General features: G+C 36.8%; 1 protein-coding gene across 2 annotated transcripts in view; it reads left to right on the top strand.

Moving 5' to 3' along the window:
• The first annotated feature begins 97 nt into the window (after window positions 1-97).
• The window catches only part of GSK3B (glycogen synthase kinase 3 beta), a 205,123-nt gene continuing 187,235 nt past the window's right edge, over window positions 98-17,985 (top strand). The window contains exon 1 of one of the 2 annotated variants that reach the window (XM_025874826.2): window positions 98-1,213. In XM_025874826.2, coding sequence (XP_025730611.1) covers window positions 1,126-1,213 — 88 coding nt within the window. In that variant the 5' untranslated portion in view covers window positions 98-1,125. The remainder of the gene's footprint in view (window positions 1,214-17,985) is intronic. The other variant, XM_025874830.2, reaches the window with a different exon arrangement.

Raw genomic sequence — 17,985 nt, 5'->3', positions numbered from 1 at the left:
AAGGCTGGGTGGGGGAGGAAGGAGGCGGAGGACGAGTAGGAGGGGGGAGGGGGAGTGGGGAAGAGCTAGGCGGCTGCGCAGACGGCGCTCCTCACACAGAGCAGCCCCCGACCCGGGCGAATGCAGGCTTGTGCTGCCGCCGCCACCACCGCCGCCGCCGCCCGGGCCGAGTGACAAAGGAAGGAAGGAAGGAAGCGAGGAGGAGCCGGCCCCGCAGCCGCTGACAGGGCTCCGGGCTGGGGGCAAAGCGCGGACACTTCCTGAGCGGGCACCGAGCAGAGGCGAGGGGCGGGAGGGCGGCCGCGCTGGTGCCGCGGACGGGGGAGGGGGCCCCAAGGGACGGAAGCGGTTGCCGGGTTCCCATGTCCCCGGCGTATGGGGAGCAGTCGAGGATCCGCTGCCTGGGGTCTGAAGGGAGCTGCCTCCGCCACAGCCGCCGCCATGGCCGCTGGATCCAGCCGCCGCCTGCAGCTGCTCCTGGCGCAATGAGAAGAGGAGCCGCCGCCACCGCCCGCCTCTGACTGACTCGCGACTCTGTCTCCCTCCAGTTCGCCGGGCCCCCGCCGTCAGCCCGCCGGATCCCGCCGCTGCCGGAGCCGCAGCGTTTCCCGTCGCATCTCCGAGCCACCCCCTCCCTCTCCCTCCCTCCTTCCCATCCCCCCTTCTTTTCAAGCGTGAGACTCGTGATCCTTCCGCCGCTTCCCTTCTTCATTGACTCGGAAAAAAAATCCCCGAGGAAAATATAATATTCAAAGTACTTATTTTCAATCAAGTATTTGCCCCCGTTTCACGTGATATATTTTTTTTAAGACTCCCCCCTCCCTTTTTCCCCTCCAAGGAAAGGGAGGGGAAAGAATTGTATTTTTTTTTCCAGCCCCAAATCATCTACATGTTAAATATCCATACTGATCTGTCTTGAAGGAGAAATACATCGCTCGTTTTTTTTTATAGCTGTACAAAAGGAGTGAAAAGCCAAGAGGACGAAGTCTTTTTTTTTTTTTTTTTTACATCTTCTTGTGGGAGAACTTAATGCTGCATTTATCATTAACCTAACACCCCAACATAAAACGAAAGGAAGAAAAGGAGGAAGGAAGGAAAAGAGGGTGATTCGGGAAGAGAGTGATCATGTCAGGGCGGCCCAGAACCACCTCCTTTGCGGAGAGCTGCAAGCCAGTGCAGCAGCCTTCAGCTTTTGGCAGCATGAAAGTTAGCAGTGAGTATTGATTTTATTTTACACTCCTTCTCCACCTCACCCTTAAGATAAAAAGCCTTTACTAACTAGGGTCTTAAAATATTAAACCTCCTGCTAATAATAATCAGAGGTGGTGGAAAAGGGCAAAAACCTGTCTCAGTCAAGGATGAGGCAGCTCCCTCTTTCCTCCTCCCATACCACCTCCCCCGGTCTCATTAACCTTGAATTGAGAGAATATGCTTTTTGTTTGGATGATTTGATTTGAAACTTGTTTCTTTTCTTACACTTTTTGTGCTGTTGGTAGTCAGTTTTATCAAGTGCTTGAGTATTTCCATGTTAAAATAGTGATGAAAGTATTTACTTGCTCATCCTTTCGAATAAAGAGAAGTACAAGACGATGCAAATCGTTATGTACATTTGCAGAGTATGTGTCTTTTGAAATGAGGGTTATTTTATTTAGCTCAGGTCTCAGGGGTTATCATAGTTTTGTATACTTGGTAGAAAGACTAAATGTCACAGCCTCCTAACATTTGTTTCTTGCCTGTGTGATTACAAAGTATTTGTTCTTAATCCAGAGATGAACTTACTCAGTACCTAGCATTCACGTTTGGAGGGGAGCCTTGAGTTCTCCCTTTAGAAAGAGTCGGTGGGAGCTGGTAGAGCCCAGTAGCAGTAGTATCGCTACAGGCATTGTTTTAATTGGACACATGATTTAATGTTATCTCTTAACCTTCCCGTTTTGATATTACCAATTTACCACTATATAATTTATGTATAATCAAAAGGTAACTTGGAAGTAGGTCCAAGTTTTGATTGAGGTTTGTATTGTCATGTTGCCAGATACTAAGTTGAATGTTAATTGTCACTGACTCATCATTAAGTTCAGTTTTGGGGTGCCATCGCATTCAGCACTTGTTAAATGATCTAGAGTTCAAGGGTCCCTTCTTAGGACTATTTAAAATACTCTTGCATTGGTTTCCTGCCACATTTAGATAAAACTGTGGGTTTAGTTATAACAATATGGATTTAGACCTTTCTGTCATAGGTTTTGCAGAAGGCTGTAGTCCTGAATATAATAGGGATATTTGAGCTTGTGTTGAGGGTTGTTGCTAGACTGTACTTTTGTACGAGATGTGTGCTAAATAGCCTGTGTTTTTGAGGTGTTTGGTATACTAAGTATCTACTCTTCCAAAGTATCTGTATTTGTAGATAGGTTTATGTGGTATTTAGTGACAGCTTCTTTAAACCGTGCTTCCAGAATTTGACAAAACTATCTACATTATTTCCTTATTCCTTGAGAAAGGGGCACAGTGAGGGCAAAGAAAAACTATTTTGTTGCCTAGGAGAAGGAGAGAACTGAAGAACTGAGATTTAAAAAAAATATATACATGCTGTTATGTGAAATTGATTATATCCTTAAGCAACCTAAAATTATTTTTAATTGAGCTCAGGATTTGAATTCATGTTCGCTTTTGGACTTGCCTGAAACAGGGTAGTCTAAGGTAGTAGCTGAATGGCAGATCAGTTTTAAAAGTTCTTTATTATTTATTTTTGTGACTAGTACAGAATGCTGGGTATGTGAAGAGGGGAGCTGATGATGCATTTTTCAGAGAAGAGTCAAGCTTTCTAAGCACTTCATGGGGTCATTTGAAAGGAATATTTTTAAAATTCTGGGGTAATTTTCAGCTATGATGAGGCAAATCTTATAATAGCTACTTAAGAGCCTCTTGTGGTACTGGAGTGTTTATGTTTTTCATCTTGGTAATATAGTTTAAAAAGCACTTGGAATCAATTTTAGGTAATTATTTTATTAGATCAATTTCAGAGAGCAAAATAGAATAACTTATAATGTTAAGTTTTTGGACTTTTCATTTTGTTTCCGATATTTTCTTTGAAAATGACTCCTTAAATCTTGGTAATGTGGTTGTTGACTGAGGATGGAGTAACTCTTGTAAAGTGCATAGGTTAAAGTGTTTAATTTTCTATTCTCATACAGATCAACGTAACATTTAAAAAATTGGAGTTCAATGCAAATTTTGTGTTTTTGACAACTTAGACTTTAAGGACATTTTAGAAGAAAAAGGGTATCATTAAACATTTGTTATAGTGCTACTGTTCTAAGGGACCCCTGTTCAAAAGAGAAATATATAAAGAAATTAAAGTCCTTGGCCTCAAAAGCTTATCATTTAGTCGTAGAGGCTGGTTATGGGACAAACTATGAAAACAGTATCATGATTAATGCAAGATTATAAATACAAATAGAAAGCTTTCTTCAGAGGGATGAAGAATACAGGGGTGAGGCCTCTGGGTTGGAGAGGAAGGACTTCCTGTGTTTTAAGACAGGTGTTAAAGGAGGCAGTCGCTTGAATTGAGAAGCATAAAGGTTTCTAGGTGGAAGGAATGGACAGAAGCACAGAGATGGTGATTTTTGTGTGGCAGTTAGATGATTTTTGTACTTACTAATAAGCAAGTTGGTAAAGCTGAGTTAAAGGGGCCTAAGTAGGATAATAAGAGATAGAGTTTGGGAAGTGTGTTAACCATAGCTGATGGAGGGCAGAGGGGGCCTGTAAAGAGTTTGGTTGTCATTCAGGAGAGATTGGGATTTACTGTAGGTTGGTGAACAAGATATTTGAAGGTGATTTGGGCAGCTGAGTTAATGGATTACAGTAGACATTAGAGTCCTTTCAGGGAGATAGTAGGGTATGTTGTGAACATGAAGAAGTATTAAATAAAATGTGAAAATGTTATGAAAATAGCACATTTGAGAGATAGTGTGAATAACAAACTGGCAGGATTTTGGATTGGATCGAAGGGGAATATTTGGGAAGGAGTCAGGAGTTAAAAATAAATTCTGATGTTGTTGGTCTGGAAGACTTGACCGCTGAGTTTCATTGTCGATTGTACTGGGAAAGTTGAGAAAGTGCTGAGATGAGAAGGTAGATGAGTTCACTTTTTAAAAATTTAATGTACAATAGGTTCCCTTGAAGTTCAGCAGACAGCATTTGGTTACTGGCAATGATATTTAACTTTACAGTCTATTAACTGCACAGTTTCTAATTTTTCTTCACCTAAAATGTTGGATTTATTTTTGGGAGCAGTAAACTAATAGTTTTTATTTAAATGCTTTCCTTTAAAGTTTTAAAAAAGAAATTTTTTATGTAGATTCAAAAGCCTCACCCTTGACCCTAGTTATAGCAGTTCCATGGTAATTTATCGAAAAACAGTGGAAATATTTTTTGGATTAAACTGTGACGTAGAAACTTTAGATATTTTATTTTGTTTTTTTATAAAGATTTTATTTATTTGACAGGGAGAGAGAGCACAAGCAGGGGGAGCTGCAGGGCTGAGGGAGAGGGAGAAGCAGGCTTCTTGGGGAGCAGGGTGCCTGACATGGGGCTCTATCCCAGGACCCTGGGATCATGACCTGAGTCAAAGGCAGACACTTAACCGACTGAGCCACCCAGGCCACCCCAAAACTAGATATTTTAAATAACCTTTAATTTAATCTTTGGTACGTTTAAAACCTGTTTTTCATGAATAATGATTATTCTTAGGTAAACTTAATAATAATAGTAATAATAGCAGTCTTTATTTGGTTTGTGAAGGCTCCAGCAGAAATTAAAAGTTGATTTTATAACAGATATTTTTTGCCTTTTTGGTTGAGTTAAGCATTCATCCTAAGTTGGTTTGTTTGTTTATTTTAAAGATATTTAGAGAGAGGGAGAGCACGAGCAGGAGGGGCAGAGGGACAGGGAGAGAGAAACTCAAGCAGACTCCGTGTTGAGGGCAGAGCCCGAAATGGGGCTCAATCTCAAGACCCTGAGATCAGGACCTGAGCCCAAACCAAGAGTCAGGCGCTTAACAGATGCCTGTATATTTGTATATTTCAGGTATTTTTTTTTTACTTACTATGGTGAAACCAGTGTTTCTTTTTGGTTCACATTCAGATGCAAGTGTTGTTAAGTAAATGTTAGCAGCTTACAGTTCCTCCTGTAGAATTGCATAATATTTTACTCAAAAAAGAGAAGGTAAAGGAGTTTCTATGGTGATTTTGGTTAAAGTATTAGTAATAAATCCTTTTGGTATACTGTTGACAAAAATTTAGCTAATTGGCTAGGTTTAATTTTTAAGTATAAGATTTAGAAAGAGGAAAGTAAATCAGTATCCTTTATTTCCTCATATAAAACTTTTTACATCAATTTTTTTTTAGTGAAGAGAGAATAATTAATAGTAGTTGCAATTATTGTGCAGTATTTAGTTATATTGTATTAAAACCAAAAACTACGTGGCAACTTAGAGTTATTCTGTTCCCAAGGGAGTTTCATTTCCTTGTGACTTCTAAAAATTAGGTAATTAGAATTTAGCCAATTTCTAGATCATCTATGTTTATGTGGATGAGAGCTCGTGTATGCGGCTGAAAGCCTTACTTTCATTAAGTTTTCATTCCTTTCCCGACCAGACCTTTCCAGAGTTGTTAAAACACTAATAGTTTCATATAAGAATTGCATGCTTTCTTGTTGCATGCATCTGTAGAATGCTAATTGTGAAATGATTATAAGGCACAGGTACTAGGACAAACTTTAAGGGAACCCAGAGATTCACAAATCAATTTATGGCTGATTGGGAATGTCGTTGAGAAAATGAGGTGACATTCATTTCACTGGCATAGAGACTGGGGGAGCTCTGTTTTTGTGTGCTCTATAGAGAATGCTGTGAAACAGGCACATGCTGACCTGATGCCACAGTTTCATATTTTTTATTAAGACTCGTGTGATTGTGGGATAGGGATGGGGATGGGCAGACTGTAAGTCTGTGGTGTCTCTTGTGATGCTCCACCCTGCAATGGAGAATGGAGGGACAGCACGTGGGTGTGACTGGAGTATATGCTGGTACTAACAGGACCAACCTGATTTCCCAGATACTGTTCTAAAAACATAATCACCATAAGTAAATGAATTTGTTGGAACATTTAGCATCATTTTCTAGCATATTTTTAGGTTAGGGATGTGGTGGAAAGGGAATCTTAACAATGATTTCAAGAGTAGAGGTATTTTTATGGCTTACTGGTTTCAGAGTAGAGTCTTTGCTTCTATCTTGGATTGTACACATCCTCCTTGGTTATGTGAATTGTATTTGAAATTGGTTGAATGTGATGTAGAAATGTATATTCATATAAAGACCTGTGTGAATAGTACAAGGAAAAACTGACAGTAGAGTTAAAGGAGAACAATTTAATTGTTTTTCCAAAAATTTCTTCCATTAAATTAATTTTAAAAAGGGACATTTATTCTATTCTGTTTATTACTGAGTTTCTGTTTTTAAAAATGAGTTAATACCCAGCACATAATGGACATCCAGAAAATTATTTCAGTATATACTGTATCTGTAATGCACTTGGTCTGGTATAAAATATAAAGATAAAACTTTGTAGATTTGGGTTCTTAGTTTACAATCCCCCTGCCCACTTTTGCTTATGTTTTATGGAGAAAGGTCTACTTTTAAAGGGTATGCAAGTTAAAATTTTGTAAATAGTTGAATGTTATATTTTTGTATTGAATAGTTTTCTTAGAAGCATTCTGGTTTGATCAGATTGAGGCAATGATGTATTTTTTTGTTTTTCAATTCTGCCAAATCAGCGTTTCCTTTTGTCTCCAGGGTGCCATGGCCAACAATGGCATAAAATATGAATCCCTTAATATGTTCTCTTTTCAACATATTCTGGAGTCATTAATTTCTTGATTGTCCTTGGAAATCAATTTAATAAAAAGTAAACATTTCTGATGGAAGAGGAACTGTTTTTTTAGAAACTTATATTTTAGATGGTGGTGAAATTTAAATGAACTTACAGGCCTAGGATTGAACAGACATGCCTTAAAGTCAGAGAGGTGGGTAGGCAGGCAAAAAATATTAGTAACACTGGTACAAAGCCCTAACGTTAGAACTCTTTTTCATTATCCTTAATTATATCATGTGAAATCCTAGGCTTTTGAAGCTAAAAATAAATAGGTTACTTTAATAGAAAGTGGCCACAAATAATAATGTGATTGACATGTGATATGTCTATAGAATGTTTACTGTGTTCTAAATGAGCATTCTGCCAAATTCTTTATATGCAATATTTCAGTGTAATCATTACAGCAACTCCACAAACTTAGCTAATACTGTTATCCGTACTTCATAGATTAGGTAAATGAAATTTAGAGAGGTGTAACAATTTATCCAAGATTACTTGGACAGAAAGTTGCTTTGCTAGAATTTAAACCCAGACATTCTGATTCCAGAGCTCTTGCTTTAAGTTGTATATGTTATAGAGAATTGTAATGCTGTTACTTGTTACTTGGATTCCAGAGATAAACTAAAGTGCTTTTTGCTTTTAGGATAGTCTTTCATCGATAATCAGTGTATGTGTAAGACTTTCATTAATTTTATTAATACTGCTTTTGAAATTAGTTTCAGGCATGCCTGTTAGCAAATAGAGTAATTATTCACAGTTATATTGAAAAAATGGTCAATTCTCTTAAGATTTCAGGAAAACTTCTTAAGACAAACATGAAAATGGAAATATTAGGGATTATGCCAGTCAAAAAAGTAATGTATGGAATTTTTTTAATGTTCAGATAACTGTTTTTTTTTTTATTGAAAAGTATACTGATGTTCATACGTAAATCTGGTGTATTTATATTTCCAGGTAATATTAAAATGTGATTCTTCAAATAAGCTATTAAGGATTTTAACTTCTGTCTCTTCCTATAGGTTGTGAAGTGTTCTAAGTGTTCTCTTCCTCCTTTTAGTATTTGACAGCAAACTTCATGAGTGTATGTATGTGTAGTTTTGTGATTTTATATATATACAGCCAGTCAAGTGTCTATTGGACATTTGTTGTAACTGTGAGGCTTCAGGGGTTGTTGTTGTTGTTGTTGTTGTTGTTTAAAGAATAACAGCTATGCATCAGCATGGAATTGGGTTATTTGGAACATCACCTTTTTTGGAATTGGTTGGTATTTGACAATCAGGAAGTAAGCCAAAAAGGCTCCTGAACATCTGAAATCCCCAGACAAATGGTGCAAACACTTTGTTCATATGTTTGTTTTTAGGCTGTTATTTACAATGTTTTATTACTGTTTAACACATAGTTGTAATTCATTCAGTTGTCTGGTTTTATAAAACTGCAAATTAGAAAGGGAATGAATGGATACTGATATTAAGCATTACACTTCCTTAAAAGAATAGAAGGAGAAGCAAGCATATTGGGATTACTTAGTGTAGGCTTACAAGCTTCAGGGGAAATCACTCTGATAATTGTTCAAAATGTTGACCTAGAGAAGTTTAAATTTTATCTCTTTTAAAAGGGCAGGAGGATACCTGGGGTTCTGTAATAACTTCTCACTACATCAAACATTCTCTAATTTGTTGGTCACTGAAGTGAGTGCATTTCAGTGATATGGATAAAGGTACAAAAGTTTTTAATATTGCTAGCCCAAATAAACTTATTATTCAGCAGTAGCATTTTATTGCTTTAAGGTTTGTTGTCTTTTTTTTTTTCTTTTGTCGTATTATGGAGTTGCTGTTTGGATTTTAACCTCATATCTTCCATCTGTGGAATACTTAGAAGGTACTGCATGGGGTTATTTAAGGTTTTTTATGAATTATAATTAGCTTTTAGTAACTTTACCAACCATACTTAAGACCTGTTAATGAGAATTTGAAAAGGTGGATATCTTAATTTTTGATCTGAAGAAAAAGGACAATCATGGCAATCCAATCATCTTTTGGAAGTCTAAGAAATTCTTAGGGGCTTCATTGGCTAATATAACTGAAAAATGTTGGGTGTTTTAGATTGCTTTCCAAGGAAGGGTAACCTATCTTAAAAATGTGACTCCTTTTCCCCTAATTCCATAAAGTCAGTTAATTCTTTTTTTTTAAGCTGCTTTTATTTTTTTAATTTTTAAATTTTTTTTTTTTTTTTTTTAGAGAGCGCATGTGCACGCAAGTAGGGGAAGGGGCAGAGGGAGAGAGAGAATCTCAAGCAGGCTTCACACGGAGTCCCACATAGGGCTTGATCTCAGGACCCTGAGATCATGACTTGAGCTGAAATCAAGAGTCAGACGCTCAACCAGCTGAGCTACCCAGGCACCCCAGTTAATTCCTTTTAATTGATTAACCATTTTCTTTTTTAAATTTTTTTTTTTAAGATTTTATTTATGTATTTGACAGAGAGACACAGCGAGAGAGGGAACACAAGCAGGAGGAGTGGGAGAGGGAGAAGCAGGCTTCCTAAGGAGTAGGGATCCCGATGTGGGGCTCGATCCCAGGACCCTGGATCTTGACCTGAGCCAAAGGCAGACGCTTAACGACTGAGCCAGCCAGGTGCCCCGATTAACCACTTTCTTCATGACATGTGTTGAAGTTACTGACCTGAGTCAAATTGCTACTCCTAGATTTTTAAGTCTGTAGAAGCAGCATGTGAAGAAATTTGTGGTGCTGGCATAAATACCTAGCATCAGATTGCCAGTATTGCAGGTGTATTTGCTGCAATTCCCCATTGGAATTTCAGTTTTCACACTCTATTAATAAACTCTGAAGGGAAGGGGGAAGCTTTGAGTTGGTAGGGTTTCAGTAATAGTACATAATTGTATGTGTATAGGTGTATCATATTTTATAATTGTAGCAATAGCCACAAATTACTAATTGGATGCTGTATGATAGACAATTACATGCTAGTCTTATTTACATATTTTGCTTTAAAAAATGGAATTTATTCACGTGATTCAAAATTTGCAAGGTTTTTAGTGATGTCTTTGTCTTGCTTCTGCTTTTTAACTACCAGTTCCCTTTCCTGGGGATAGCATCCCAGTGTCTTAAGAATCCTTCTGTAGATACTCTGATTCTTTACATGTTATTTCTATTATGGAGTTATATTTTGTGTATCCATACCTAAATGAACACGGCTTTAGCATAAGAGTGTTAGAATTAAAACAATTTAAATCAATAATTCTAGAAAATTGCTAATGTTTTCCATTATAGTAGGTTACTAAACCCTTATTTTACTGAATGTGAGTTAGATGGGAAGTATGTGCAAAGATGAGAGGGTGCTTCTCTTGGCAATAAGAGGTAAAATGTTAATAGTCACAACCAGTGAACACTTGCTACATTTAAAATATTTCCTACTCTGTGTATTTGAGAAGTGATCCATAGCGTCAAGTAGGTATTATCGTTTTTGCTGGAAGTAGTTGTTTATTTGTCATGGTAAAGAAAAACACAAAGGGAAATTCATTTTTTCCTTTAACTTTCCATTTTTCTAACATCTTAGATGAGAAAAACCTGTTCTCTTGAGAGATCAGAGGCGCAGAGTGCGTCAGTTTCAATGAAGCCTGTGCCTTTTACCTCTTTAAGAGCGCACGGTTTCATTCTGCTTCTAAACCAAGCACTCCCTAGTCTTTTTTTTTTTTTAATTTTTGTAAAATAGTACATTCATACGACTTAAAGAAATCAAATTGTGCAGAAAGTCTTATGGAAACCACTCTTCTCTTTCTCCTATTTCTCCTAAGCAAACTTAACTGTGACAGCTGTTTTTCTCTATTAGTTTTTATCATATTTTTAATTAGTATACTTTTACCTATTTGTTAAAATTACTTTTTGATATTGTTTATTGTTTTCTCATTATGATAGATGTTATTTATTCTCATCTTTATCCCCCTTTTGCTTGCATGCTATTATACAACTATTTTTAGCTAAATAATTTTTTAAATTATTATTCAAATGATTAATACTCAGTATCTAGACACTAAGCAGTATTCTTAGCAGAAGCAGGTAATGTGCTTTTAAAAACGGCTTTATTGAGATATCGTTCACATACCATAAAATTTATTCATTTTAGGTGTACCGTGGTTTTAGTATGTTTACAGAGTTGAGCAGCTATCAACTAATACTAGCATATCTTTGTATGTGCTATTACCCTGTATCCAATGGTAGTCATTCCCCACATTCTCCTTCCTCCCAGCTCTAGGTAACTACTAAACTACTTCTGTTTCTATGGATTTGCGTATTCTCAACATTTCATATGAATCGAATCATAAAATATGTGGCTTTTGTGACATACTTCTTTTATTTCATATAATGTCTTCTATGTCCGTCTATGTTGTAGCATTTATCAGTACTTCATTCCTTTTTATTTTTTAATAATATTCCATTATATGGAATTGTATTCATTTGTTTATCCATTCTTCAGTTGATGGGCATTTGGATTGTTAGCTACTTTTTGGCTAGTATTAATAATACTGCTGTGAACATTTGTGAATAAGTTTTTGTGTGGACATAGATTTTCCTGTCTTTTATATACGTTTATAAAAGTATATACCTAGGAGTGGAATTGCTAGGTTGTATGGTAACTGTTAAATATTTTAAGGAACTATCAAACTGTTCCCAAAGTGGCAGTCACATTTCCTTTGCTTTTAATTTTTTTTTACAATTTATTGTTTTCATTTTTTCTTATATTGTTTGCAGTTATCATAATCTTGATTTTTTTTTACCCCTCAAATTTTATCAAGGATTCTCTAGATTCTACTCCACCCTCTGTCCTTTCCTGGAGTCCTCATCTTATTGCTGAGCTCTGGCTTGGTAGTTCTCCAGGCCGCACTGTGTAACTGCCACCCTGACTTCATTGCTATTCAGGGTCCACTCAGATTTCCCTGGATCCCATGTCTTTGTATCACTGAGTACTTACCGTAATCTCATGATATCAGCCAACAGTGCCCCCAAAATTAACTGCTTAGTAAATGTATCTAGAAAAGTTGTTTGTTGGTTGTTTTTTTACACATTTGCTCAAAAAGAGTAGTTAAGCTGACATACTTTTTTGGCACGTGTCTCATCTTTTTAGTGTCTAGACACTGAGACATAGATGTTTGGGAGGTTACTTTATATCATTATGATCAAGAGATTACCATGCCAACATGAAGCGACAGGCTAAAACAAGTACAGAAATCTGAAAAAAATTAATATTAAACAATTGTTTAAACCAGAGTTATTCAGTAGAAATATAATGTAAGCCACAGATGTGAGTCACATTTGTAATATAAAATTTTCTAGGAGCCACATAAAAAAGAGTAAATAAGTACAGGTGAACTTTATTTTCTTTCTTTCTTTATTTTTAATATTTTATTTATTTATTTGGCACAGAGAGAGAGAGAGAGAGAGAGAGAGAGAGAGAGAGAGTGCACAAGCAGGGGGAGGGGCAGAGGGAGAGGGAGAAGCAGGCTCCCTGCCAAGCAGGGAGCCAGATGCAGAGCTTAATCCCAGGAGCCGGGGGTCATGACCTGAGCCGAAGGCAGACACTTAACCTACTGAGCCACCCAGGCACCCCAGGTGAACTTAATTTTAATAATATTTTTATTTAACCTAGTGTATCCACAATATTATTTCACCATGTAATCAATACAAAATTTACTAATGAGATATATTACATTCTTTTTTTGGTACTAAATTTTCACAACCTAGTGGGTATTTTACATTTATAGCATATCCTGATTTGGAGTAGCCACATAGTAAGAGCTCAGTAGCCACATGTTGCTATTGATTATACTATTGGACAGTATAGGTTTAGAATTTTGTGTAGGAATTGTGTTATGGTGTAATACTGTTGTCAATCTGTTTAATCATAGTGTATTTTCAAGGAACAGATAAGATGTATGTAGTTCAAAAATACTTCATTGATCTGTCTTATTGCTTTGTTTTCTTTTAGTCATGTCTTCAGTTAATTTTGAAATTTTATACCACATTAAAGGAGGTTGAGAGATTTATGTTCTTCAGAAAGGTGCTTGCTATAGGAGGTAATGATTTTTCCCCATATTTTAGCACAACTGTTAAAATGTATATTGAATTCTTATTAGTATGTTTGTTAAATGTTGTCATTGCCATGATTGCCCTGACCCCGATGGAATCTTATTAGTCTAAATATTCTTTGTCATACATTATCTCCCCTTGCTGTTTCAAAGACCTACCCAGCTTTCAGAGTCTCAAATGCCACTTCAGCCACTTAACTCTTCCCATCCATGCCTTACCCTAAGGCATGAAATTCACTTGCATGTAACTCCTGTAGCACTCTATTATCACCCTTCTTATATTCTGCCTTGCGTTCTGGTTAACTTGTTTTGTCTCTCCCTAGGGGATTTTAGGCAAAAGAAGTATTTTACTTATCTTTGTATTTCCTGCAATGTGGAGCATAGTGCCTTTTAAATTGGGTCACTTAATACATGTTTGAGTAGAAGGCAATTTGTTATGGTAGTTATGTGTATACTATGCATGGTAGTTACATGGTATAGAGTTTCCAGATCACCAAACTATCACTGTTATTTCTAGAAACATTTAAGTTTTGATATAAGAAATTGATTTGTAAAGTTAAATATGAATTTTTGAAAAAAGATTTTGAGAGAGAGAGTGCGAGCACGCACATGCACAAGCAGGGGGAGGGACAGAGGGAGAAGCAGACTCTCTGCTGAGCAGGGAGCTGGACGCTAGCCTGATCCCAGGACCCTGGGATCATGACCTGAGCTGAAGGCAGACGCTTACCCATCTGAGCTACCCAGATGCCCCTAAATATGAATTTTTATTTAAAAATGAAGGAGCAATACCTGGGAAAGGATAAAGACACAGAATTATAGACACTTTATACTATGTGCTTGGCACTGAATGACTCAACTCTTTGGATGGGTAGCTGAATGAATGAAAGAACTTGGGTGCTAGGTTGCACTGGTTGGTGAGCACAGTACCTTTGAAACATTGAGCTTATCCAGCCACTACAATACCCCCAACCCTTCCAGGATTTTATTTGGAGTGGGTGAGGATAGAAGAGAAGATTTAGATCAAAGAAGTCTGCCAAATCAATTTTTCAGTTTTCACCAAGTAGCTTATTCTACAGGAGATAAAGTAAAGAGACAATATTTAAATATTAACAGGCCCTTTCATCATGGATTAACTTAGATGTATAATTGTATTGTGGGGATTTATGAAAACTTTATAGAACCTCTTTTTGTGTCTCTAAGATAATATTTGTTTGATATAGTAGTGCATATTAGTATATCAATTCAGGAGAGAGAAATACTCATAAACAATATGGGCTCTCTTGCTAAGTAATCCAACCTCCTAACTAGCTGTAAAATTTGGCTGTCTGTATTTGGTTTTGAGAAGTCATATTGTCAGTAATAATTTGGATTCTACTGATCAACATGGTATCTGCCTCTGTGACTAATTGTGTACATCGTGAGATGTTTGACTGGCCTAGGGCATGATTTTTAGATATGGAAGAGATTTGTTTTCTCTGTTTAAGTAACAATTGTTTGGTACACCCTTCTTGAAATCCAAGAGGAGTTACTAAAGAACAAAGCATAGTTCTGTTTAAATTTGGTTGAACATCAGGGAAAACCTTTGTTGAGAGACTTTTGAGACTTTAATGTATATGTATTTACCTCTTGTGAGTTTCTAGAAAAATTAGAGTGACTGTGTACGTTCAAAGGATAGAAGGAATGTTCTAGTATTATATTTCTGCCATAGTGGAGGATGAATACCTGGTAAAAAAATAAAGGGTATGTGTCATGATTTCTAAAATTGGAGCAGATGGACCAATTCCTGGGGTCCTTAGAAAAGGAAGATCCCAGGAACCAGAGGATTCTCTGACTCTACTGCCTTGCATATAGCATCAATGTAAATTGCACAGCATGTCAGCTACCAGCATTAATTTAGGTGTAAAATATTGTTTTAAAATGCAGTGTTCCAATTAAAAAAATCTTTTTATTTTTCACATATACCTGAGAAAGCCTGTGTACTTTCTAAAGTTTAGGGAAGAGATGAGCAGAGCTGCTGTGGACCATGAGAGTGAGGGTTGGGAACGAAGTTAATGAGAAAAATGTTTATGCTTATGATGGGTATTGAGTTTCTGTGGATGCTATATTGATGGTAGCCCGGCTTTTTAGAATTAGAGTAATTCAGATTCAGTTACCATTTGAGTATTTACTGTGTGCCAAGCACTATCCTTTCATTTAACTTTCATAATGCTTTGAGACAATATTATCTTCATTTAATGGATGAAGAAGTTAAGTTAAAAATATTTTAATTGATTTATTCAGGATCTTATAGGTAGTAGAGAACAGGTCCAGCATGTTGAACTCAGGACACCAGACTTCACATAAAAGAAAAAAAACTTTTGAGTACTTACTATGTCATTGTATTGTACTAAGCGATTTATTTGTATCTCATTCAGTCTTTAGAGGCTGAGAGGGCCCTACATAGCCAGCAAATTCTGTCACCATACTTTGAATTTGTTCTCTTAATTCCTGCACTGTGTGGCCTTTATAATTTGGAAATAGAATAGGAAAATTGTGTGAAATTGATTGAATTAAGTTTCTGTGGGTAAAGCTTAGGAACTTTCACTTTTTATAATGTTTCTTACCAAGAAGAACACAACTGTCAGTCATGTACAAGTAAAGTTAAAATATTAAAATACTTTTTTGTTATAAAACTTTAAGAGCAAATACTTTGCTTTCAAAATTAATACAGGCTATCTGTAAAACAGTGGCTATAAGAAATGGGTAAGAAATATAGTTGAAATCCATATTGCAAAGTGAGTGTTGGGCCAGATCCCATTATCTCTGAGGAAATTGAGGCTTATAGTAGTGGTTAACGAACTTTCACCAAATTTTAGAACCAGCAGATGGCAGAGCCTGTATTCCAGTTTAGGTAATTTAGTCTAGAGCTCTTATTCTTAACTGCTTTACTGGCCTGAGAGAATGTGGATTGTGCAGAAATGGAGCCTTCCTACCCCTGGTAACTTGAAGACACTAATCTTAAGTGCAGATAACGACTCAAGGCAAAGTGTTAGACTTCACCTGCTTCCATCCTTACTGTTTCCTGTGGTCATGTATCTCAGTTTTGTCTTGTTGTTTAATATTATTCTTGAACATAAAGATTCTCTTTATCAAGTTGGTACTTAATAAATGTTGAATATTGAAAAATAAATTTAAAACAGTCAGTCTTAAGTATAAAGACCAAATTTTAACATATCCATTGATAATCATGTTTTTCTTTTTAAGAATTTCTTTAGTTTTTGAGAGTAGTTAAATATTAATTTAAAAGGTTGATTTAAGATTCCCGTGACTTGGAGAAAATTTTCTGTGCTTCTGAGCAACTTTTCTTAGTTGATGAGTGTTTTAAGTGTCAGATTATAATGAAATCCTGTAATGATACAAAATTCAGATAAAGTATAATTGGCTCCCACCCTCTGCCTTGCCTTATTGCCTGCCAGTGAGGCCAGGTACACATTTTGTTCGTAATAATTGGCTTATTTCATATGATTCTGGTAAATGAAAACTGATATATGGATTTTTCCTTCCCTGTCACCTCTATTCTGTAACTGGAAGACTATTGGAAAAATACTGTTTTCTGTTAACTTTGCAGTACTAAGTCCTGTTTTTCATCAGTTATACTTTTTGGACCACACTTATTAGAGGATATCTGGCTTTTAATGTACAGTGTCTAATACATAAAGTATTCATATCTCCAGAAGGCACTTCTTTGCCAGCTCAACTGTACAGAAAAAAGGCAGGAACTACATAATGGATAAAAATGAACACTAAAGAGCCAAAAGAGCTGTTGTAAAATCTGAAGCAAAGTGTTTTGTTTTGTTGTTTTTTTCTTTATCCTGTATGGAATTCCTCTGATGTTTCCTACACTAGTTACTCTGATCGGTGTTATGCTATAATAAATATTCTGTAGCCAAAGAAGTTTAGAAAATGTAGCTTGTAGGATCCCTGTATTCCTTGGATCACACTTTGGAAGTCCTGCCTTTGGTATTTGGACCTTGCTTTTTTTTTTTTTTTAATTTTTTTAATTTTTTTTTTTTTTAAGATTTTTATTTATTGAGAGAGAGAATATGGTAGAGAGAGAGCATGAGAGGGAAGAAGGTCAGAGGGAGAAGCAGACTCCCCGCCGAGCAGGGAGCCCAACGTGGGATTCAATCCCGGGACTCCAGGATCATGACCTGAGCCAAAGGCAGTTGCCCAACCAACTGAGCCACCCAGGCACCTCGGACCTTGCTTTTTATTTTAGAAGAGAAGGGAAGGGAGCCCTTGCTTTTTATTTTAGAAGAGAAGGGAGGGGCACCAGCATTTAAAGAGCATTATTTCACAGGGCCTAGGTAATCTCTCCATTTTACAGACAAGGAACCCAAGGCACTTCTGGAGGGTAGAGGACACAAAACTACTTACAGGGCAGAACTGGGAATGTCCACTGTTATGGTCCAATCCCTAATCTCTCTGATCCCTAAATCTTTGCTCTTTTGACCTTACTATGCTACTATGAGATTGTAATGAACTTCTGGGTTTTACTTAGGAACAGCAGTTTAGCAGCAGTACTAGGAAAGAGTATAAATTGCTCTATTTAGGAAAAAGGAAAGGAGAATAAATTGACTAGTTGATGCATGTCCTACATCCTTTGTTTTGCATAGATGAACTCCATGTTTGGGAGGGGAAGGTTTTAGAGAAAAGTCTGTAAATTAAAGCGCCATTTGAGTGAGATTTGATACTGTCTTTAGGTATATCTATATTTGACATCATAAGGTCAGAGCCCTCTCTTTGATCAGGTATAGTGAGCTTAGACAAGTTATTAACTTCAGTTACCTTTCTGGGTGATCGTAAAGCTTAGAGGAGGTAATTATGCATGTAAGGTGCTTGGCACAGTGTCTGGTACCTAGTAATCTTAGCTGCTATTATTACTAGTAATAAATATAATAAAGGCTTAGATGTAGG

The sequence above is a fragment of the Callorhinus ursinus genome, unplaced genomic scaffold, assembly GCF_003265705.2.
Source record: "Callorhinus ursinus isolate GAN/ISIS: 27379988/994484 unplaced genomic scaffold, GSC_fseal_2.0 scaffold1, whole genome shotgun sequence".
Classification (NCBI taxonomy): Eukaryota; Metazoa; Chordata; class Mammalia; order Carnivora; family Otariidae; genus Callorhinus; species Callorhinus ursinus.
Note: the sequence above shows the minus strand (reverse complement) of the source record. Positions and strands in the feature narration are given on the sequence as shown.